Genomic DNA, 8,342 nt, shown 5'->3' on the forward strand with positions numbered 1-8,342 from the left:
GGGGGGGGGGGGGGGGGGGGGGGGGGGGGGGGGGGGGGGAGGAGGTGATGGACACCAGACAGTTATATATTTATCTCTGTATTAACATCTGTCCGCTGTTGACGCAACACGTACGAGGTGTTGTGATGAATGCAAAGTTATGAAATTTGAAACGCTTTTCACATCGAGAGGCGAAGCTACAATCAGTGAGGACGCAGGCTGAGCTGGAGCTGCCTGCGGTGAAATGCTACAGAAACAATGGCTGCCTCTGTGTCACCAGCTGGTGCATTGATGAGAAAGGCTATTGATAGCCGCTAGCTTGATCGGTTCTATACTGTACTCTGGTCGGTGATATTCTCGTTGCGGTGGATGACACACCATGGCCACATATAAATGAGCAAATTAGCAAATGAAGTCTGGTGTGAGACAGTTGAGTCGAAAATAAAAGCATGTTAAGTTATAACTTCATGTCATAGCTTGTGTGAATTCGCATGCTTTGCTATTTCAGGACCAGGCCGGAGAAATTAAGAGTCGACCATTTATATAGTTTTCTGTCTCTATTGTTTCTAAACATGAACAGACCACCATCATGTTGATATAGTTACACCTGACGTCATAAGAGAGACTTTAATACTGTTGAAATGTTTCCTATAAAGGAACACTCAAATGAGATCCAGTTTTAAGTTACTGAAGAAATAATCGTTCCATTTAAAACATCACATTATAAAAATAAAACAAAAAAAGACAAAAAAGAAAGAGAGAAAACAGTTCTAAACTACCTGGTTTGCATGCATGCTACTACACAGAAAGACTATTTCTTTTTGTTCATGTTTCTTTCTCAACAGCTCTTTTTGTCACACGCCCCCATATTTACATCATCAGTTGACGGTGTGCCATTGAAATCAATTTCACACCAACCTCCAGCAGCAGCAGCAGCATACTGAAATAACTTAACACAACTCATAGAGCTGTGGCGACTTAAAGGAAAAGTCTTGCGATATTTTACATTTCTTATTGTCAGCAGAGCAAATGAGAAGAACTTAACTATCAGTGTGTTCAAAGCCGGTATATCTTAATGCTCTGTGCTATATAGCTCTTTTTTTTGTCCAAAAAGTATTCAAAACACATCAATGAGCTACACTGTTGCGTTGGGTGACATGTTCCTTGGCCACTTTTTTTTCAAACAATCCCGCATGGAGCGTCCTACTGCTGTAAATACTCAGGGAACAAAATGTGTATTCATCCGCAGCTGAAAATAGTCCCCAACAAATGCATTTTTTTACTCCTGTTTGAGTAACGTTTGCTAAAATCTACAGTACTCAGCTTATTAGGAAAGCACTTGACCTTTTTAAAAAAAGCACAATTATACATTCATGATTTGTTTTAAAGGTTTTTCTTTAGTCAGAACGAATGGGCTGAATGTGGCCGAAAACACAGACAGGGTGAAGTCTGACAGTACTAAAATACCATCTGATGCTCGTTGACAATAAGAAAAATAGAGTAACACCAGACTTATCCATTAAATCTTTTATCACATTGTTCACACAAACCCAAAAGTCTTAATCCAGAGCCGGTCCAAGGCCCATCTGAAATATTCTGCAAAGCAGAGCTGAAGTCCTAAATGAATGTCCCATCTACAGAGAAAAAGGCCCAGTTTGCAATAAAACTGTTGTTCAAATAGCTGGAGTCAGTCAGCAAACAAGAGGCATATATCATCCACAGCGATGTCACAGGCATCATGTGTCTGTCAGTCAGGTACATAGAGCTCGGGATTCACCCCGAGGGGTTTGATTGGATGAACAGAATTAGAGGTCCGACGTTGGGATACAAGTTAATTGGCTAGGGAGCCGCTACGCTATCTGTGTGAAGCGATTGGAGGAACAGCTTCGTGATTGGACAGAGATACCGAACTGAGGGGACAGTCGCCTTCTTGGTAAAGACCCGATTACATCTCATTTGACAAATGGTGTTAAAGCTCAATTAGGCCTAAATGAACATGGTTCCTCGGTGTCTGTGCCATTATTAGCATGAAGAAAGAGCCACAAGAGTTGTTTTTCATTAGAAGGGTCACAACATGCCACTGAAAGAAAACCTGCAGCGGATTTATTGGTCACCGATGTGAGGGCAGAAGTTAATATCATTAGCGCTTGAACACGCTGTACTGTATCTTATGATTCAATTAATGTCCAGGTCTACAGGAGGCGCATGGTGGAGGCAGATGCCCTTAACTTTGACCCACATTCTCACGCAAACACAACCAACCCAGGGCCAACAAACGGTCCCATTCTGCCCTTCCTCGTCCTGACAATGGCTGGCGGGTGTGGGGTGTCAAATCTAATGAAACAGACCGGGAACAACAGCTGAGTGTGTGTGGAGACGGGGTTGGAGGGGTGGGAAGAGGACGGAGGACGGGGGGGTTGAGTCAAGACACAAGTGTCCTTGTCAAAGCCGAGGCCAGAGAGAGAGAGAGAGAGAGAGAGAGAGAGCTGCACTGACCACAACAACAAACCCAAAATGGCTGCCAGTCAAAGCTCCAGGAAAGGAGACTCTCTGAGCGTGACTCACCCCCATCACTCCTCTCTGGTTGACTGACTGGAGCCCATGGCAGATCCCTCAGGCGGGCAGTGAGGCAGGCCTGACTCCAATAAGCCCCGGGGGAGCTGCAGTGGGGCCGCGGGGTTGAGCTTTGGGGTCTCTGAAGGCCTCCGGTTTGTTAGAGCAGGATTTGAAGGGCTGCCGTGGAAGTGTGACACCTAAATCTCATCAGATCCAGAAACGTTGACTTATTCCCTCATGTTTTCATCCCTTGCTTCCTCTCTCTATTTGATTGGGATTGGGTGGGAGGATTAGGACTGGATTACCCAAGGAAGGGGATGTGGAGCAGAGTGCATTTGTTTGCACATGTGTGTAACGGTCAAATTTATGGGGACGCTTGTCTATCATATGACCTTGTGGACGAGAATATACTGTAGCAAAGTGTGAGAGAGGGAAGGCCACGTGGAGGGGAGGGGGGGGGGGACCTCTAGATGCTCCAACACAATGAGATTAAGGCTTTATCACATGCTACTGTGGGCATGAAGACCCTTCCTCAACCAACAGCTTCCTTTTATAAATCAGGGGTTCCCAAACGGGGTGTAGGGACACGCAACAGGGGTCACAGGAAATAATCTGAGGGGTTTCACAATAAAAATAAATCTATTCAATTTACTGGTTCATTTTAACTTGTCCGTTGGAAGCAATCCCTCTTTGGTTAAACTAGTAACTTCTAGTAAACGTATGCAACCAACAATGAGGGGTAGTAGGTAGTCATAGTATCATTTTAAGGGGTCACAAGCCAAAAGGGTTGGCGCACACTGCCCTATAACACAGGTATGGCTCTTTTTCTTTGTATACAATCTATACATTTATTCGTATTTAATTTAAATAACTGGGTAAAAAAAAGAAGACCACATACCCTTTGCTGTTTATGGTCTTTTTAAGCCACTCTGGTGCATAATTAGCTACTAATTTGTGCTTCCCCTGCATTTTTCTATCTACTCTCTCTGAGCTATCAACCTCGAAACATGAACCGTAAACTTCCATGACCTCTGGCAGCAGGAATCTAAACTAATTTTGGATGGCTGGGCACATATAATCCAGCTGAAAATATATTTAATCTAATTTGCTCCAAAAGGAAAATCCATAAAGATGAACCACCGGCTCATCTGTGACCACCTCTGCCAACGCACATTGAAAGCACACGGGAAATGGATCATTAAAGGCATTCGAGCACAAATGCCAATGGTTCATTCAAGGGAATAATTGAGCAAGAGGCGGGAGTTGAGGGAGGGATGAGAGAGAAAACAGACCTCTTGATGGCAGATGAGGAAGCGCAGCTGCCTCGCAGGAAAGTGGGACAGACTCAGAAGCGACAACGACAGAAACCCCATTCAACCAGAACAACTTGGACCCCTGAGCTGCAACACGTGCGTCGCTCTGCGTGTCATTCATGCACCAAGGAGAATAAAGCGCACGCGACAAGGTATTTAAATGTGTGAGTGTGTGTGTGTGTGTGTGTGTGTGTGTGTGTGTGTTTACGGTCCAGCAAGGTCCAGCCTGACCTGGATTAGCTCAGCAGGGCTGCCGAGTGGACAAGTAGGGGGGGGCAGAGGTTAAGAGTGGGGAGGGGCTGCGGTAATCTGCTAATCTCATTGATACCACAGCCTGTGGGTGCCCTGTCAACAAATCGCGGGGAACAAAGGATGGAGTAAACAGCTGATGACCCTGGCTGCCGTCCACTGCACAATGCCTACACACACGTTCACAAACCACGTCAATCAGAAATTCTGCTTCCACCAGAAAGCACTCCTGAGATCAAATGGAGAGACACAGAGGCAGATTTGAGTGAGTAAAGAAAAAAACAGCAACTGTCCCCTCAGGCCAGACGACCCAGAGAATGGCTCCAAAAAGCAGTGCCTGTTCGTTTTGCTTTACTGATTACACCGTGCACAGCAGGACCAGCAGGATCTAACATGGACCTCTCAGCTGTCCCCGTCAGTCTGAGTCAGTTTTCACTGCTGGCACATCGAGTGGGGGGCTTAGCCAGCAGCGGATGTCAACATGACTCCTCGCGTCGTCCTGGAAAACGTAACTCGGCCTCGGTGGATTATATTGTCTGCTTTATTCTCCTGTAGATCCGCTTGGACATTTTACAATAAAAAAAGACTGTTGTGGAGCGACGATGGCGTCTTCTTGTCCCGTGCACACGGATCGATCGCAATTACAAGAGGTGGGTGAAGATGCTGGGAGGCCTGGCAGCTGGGACAATTGGGACCAGTCACAGAAGGGACAGGTGGACCAAATGGTTCCTCAATTCAAGTAAACTCAGGTGGATATCTTTTTTAAAACACAGCTGTGAGCTTCTGTTTGTCAATTATCTTGGGGTGGGGGACTCTTTATTTCTATCTGGATGGACGGGACAATGGCAATGAACACAGATGGAATGATTGAATATGTCTACATAACTCCGTCAAAATACGCCTTCATTGCTCCTGCAGGGCAGCAGAAGGAGGACAACAGGGACAGGAATCTGTATGAGTATTCGTGTACATGAGGGTACGAAAAGGCATGCGGTCAGCCAAACTTCCTCTCACCGATCCAGCACCCGACTGTAGTCCTGAGGGCCGCAGCCGCCCTCGCTCTTCAGTTCGGCAAATATTTGCGTGAAAAAGTGCGGGTCCGCGTTGATGCGCAGCATCTTGGCGCTGGTGGCGTCGATGATGGCGAGGCAGCGATCCCAGAAGGCCTCCTTGCCCGCCTCGACCAGGAAGGGCTTGAGCGGGTACGAGATCTCGTTGCCCATGTAGGAGTAGGACAGGTAGAGGCAGGTGAGCAGGATGGCCTGCAGCTCGTGCTCCGACGCCACCAGGTCGCCGTCCACGACATCGCGGCACAGCATGTAGACGAAGACCACGTTGGCCGGCGTGACGAAGGCCTGGTCCTGCCAGCCCTGCAGCAGCAGCGAGCGGTCCACGGCCCGCAGCCACAGCACCGGGTCGGCGGGGGACAGGTGCTTCAGGCGGTAGCAGCGGCAGCACAGGAACTCCCCCAGGCAGCGCAGGAGCTCGCTGGTGGAGGCCTGGACGATTACGCGCTTTGGGGACGACGAGGTCAATGTCCCCTGGGGGACCTTTTTCACAGAGGAGAGCTGTTGGGGCTTGCCGTAGCCGCATCCGTGGCCCTGGCCCATGCCCAGGCTGTAGCCCAGCCCCAGGCCCAGTCCCAGTCCCAGTCCCGCTGGGCCCTCGTAGCTGGACAGGTTGGCGCATGACAGCGACTTCTTCACATTCTCGTGGTTGAGGTGCAACAGGGGGTCCTTCTGGTAGATGTTGATGTTGTTGTTGTTGTTGAGAGGGTCCCCGAGGCCAACAGGACCGCCTTTCTTGGAGTTGCCCTTCTTCTTCGTGGAGGCCACCAGCCGCTTCCACGTGAGCCCCGGGAGGAAGATGGACTGGCCCCTCTTCAGCCCGCGGTCCTTCTGGCTGTTGAGGGAACGGCTGCTGATGCTCGGGTAGTGGCTGAGCGAGCCCGGCCGGTTGTCATAGTAGCCCGACTTCCGAGAGGTGGGGGACAGCGACAGTACAGTGCCCATGGTGAGACGGAGCTCCGCAGATTATGCTGCTTTACTGCTGCTGCGTGGGAGAAGGGATGCCGTTGAAGCAAAGCTCTGTTTTTATTTCTTAATATCCAGCAGATGTGAACTCTCGACGGGGAAACGGCACGAAGAAGAGATGAGTGCAGACATGTCAACGAGGCCTGCAACGTTAAAACACACAGGGGGAGATCATTTAAATGCACAGTGAAATAATAACATCTAATCTCACTTTAAATCCATATGGGCCACATATTAACCTCTTCACTGCTGCCCAAAGGACATTACAGGCTCATGCTGTGCAGCCAAACGTTATTAATAAACCACTTTTTACATTTTAAATTCTAGAGGAGATCCCAAAGTTTCCAAAAATACCAAACACATCAGAGTGAATATTTGGGCAAATGTGCATAAATACAATTGTATAAAAGCATTTCTACTTGAATTCAGTCTGGTGTTTGAGACAAAATACATGTGTGATACTGTCAGACAGTGTGGTGTAAGACAATTTAAGGGGAAATAAACAGGTAAAGCCGGGTTTTAAGAGGTTGATCAACAGTCCGATTTAATCTACGAGATCATATTCTCTGAAACCTGTAAAGTGTCCTGGATTTCAAACTATTAGGACTCTTATCTTTCGCCTAATGACTAAATGCAGAAGCCAAGCTGGTGAACAACACATTTTAGGCCATTTACGCACATTATTCCCTATTTAAAAAAAACAAAAAAAACCACTCAAACATTCATCTAATACTCAATCTCCATCACTGTCGTCCTCGGAGCTGCTCTGATTCTCACCTGTGCGTAAGAGATGTCCGGGTACGAGATGATTCTTGTTTTTCTTTTTGCCGCAGTCCACAGTGGTGCAAAGATATAAAGATATAAAGGAGCGCAAAAGAAACGCGCCACAGCCGATATACCCAGAGGTGGCTGCGAGCAGGATGGCGATCTGTTTTGCAGAATTAGAGGCAACAAAAAAAAAAAAGTCCCTCTTGCAGAAGATTTGGACTCTTCTTCAAAGAGACGTGGAAGTGCGGAACAACGCGTCGGTCCTCGCCAGGCGGGGTGCAGGTGTCATCCTCTGCTGCACCTCGAACCCTCAGGCGAGAATGATGGCGATTACTGTGATTAGTTGATCTTTCGTTTGTGTCTCCATGTCCGAGGTGCAAACTTTCACTGCGTCGGAGTTCTTTCAATGCATTCCATGGTCTCAGATTCGAGCGTTCAGCCTGCTCCTCCGACTTCTCTCCCGCTGCTGTTTCCAGGTCTAGGTTTTAGGTTCAGCTCTGTATCCGCACGCTGAGCTCTCCAGTCGCCCACTGACCGGTGATCGGTCCCGGCGGTCCGACCTCTGAACGGGCTCTCCTCACTGAGCTGAGCAGCCAGTGAGCGCACAGAGCGGCTCCTCACACACCGCCTCCCCGCGACACTGACTCCTCCTAACGGGGGCTCAGCTGCCTCCTGACACACACACACACACACACACACACACACACACACACACACACACACACACACACACACACACAGACATTTGAATACATTCAGTTCAGTTTATTAAATTTAATTAAATTAACTGAATACAATGTAACAAGTAGTTAATACAATACTAGTAATAATAGTAAGCAACGAAAATGCAATTCATAACTAATTATTGAATCAAAATCTATTTGTTAATAGATAAATAAAAATGAGATTAAATGAGATGTTGAGAAAAAACATCTCACAACTCACAAAGGTCATTTTCCAGCTCCTCCAGAGCTTTCGATCACATCACATCATCTTCATTGTCATTGATCTTATATTTTCATTTATTTCTCAGCACCTCAAGGACTCCAATGTGAGACGTCTTCTCACCTGACGATGAAGATATGATGCGATATGAGCAAAAATTCCAGCTGAACCTGAAAATAAGAGAAAACAAATAACATTTTTAAGAAATAGATAACAGTGGACGGGACCAGTAGCACACTGCTAACCGAATGGGTTATATAAAGCAGCGTTTGAGAAAGCACTTCCACTGTTGGGGCGAAAGGCTCTTAATCGACTCCAAAGAGGTACAGACTGTTTTTAAAAATGTCCCCGTTAACAGCATTTGTATCAAAGATATGAAGAAGAATTAACACCTGCCCCTTCCAGAGGTCTGCACACTCTCACTCTCTCAAATGCAGACATCACTCCTGCCCCCCCCCCCCCCCCCCCCCCCCCCCCCCCCACCCCACAACCAACCCCC

The 8,342-nt window shown here is 47.5% G+C and overlaps 1 protein-coding gene across 1 annotated transcript; it reads right to left on the reverse strand.

Annotated features, from left to right (window-relative positions):
• Positions 1 to 4,911: 4,911 nt before the first annotated feature.
• Positions 4,912 to 7,519, reverse strand: LOC116398501 (cyclin-dependent kinase 5 activator 1). The gene is made up of 2 exons (XM_031874849.1): positions 6,908 to 7,519; positions 4,912 to 6,273 (listed from the first exon to the last, which is right to left on the reverse strand). Exon 2 carries the CDS (start codon positions 6,107 to 6,109, stop codon positions 5,108 to 5,110), a length of 1,002 nt encoding a protein of 333 aa, XP_031730709.1. The 5' UTR covers positions 6,110 to 6,273; positions 6,908 to 7,519; the 3' UTR covers positions 4,912 to 5,107.
• Positions 7,520 to 8,342: the final 823 nt, after the last annotated feature.

Source organism: Anarrhichthys ocellatus, unplaced genomic scaffold, assembly GCF_004355925.1.
Source record: "Anarrhichthys ocellatus isolate YVR2014 unplaced genomic scaffold, GSC_Weel_1.0 scaffold84, whole genome shotgun sequence".
NCBI lineage: Eukaryota > Metazoa > Chordata > Actinopteri > Perciformes > Anarhichadidae > Anarrhichthys > Anarrhichthys ocellatus.

Excerpts from the sequence above, each read along its gene's own strand:
- LOC116398501 (XM_031874849.1), bottom strand. The coding sequence starts at position 6,109 with ATGGGCACTGTACTGTCGCTGTCCCCCACCTCTCGGAAGTCGGGCTAC.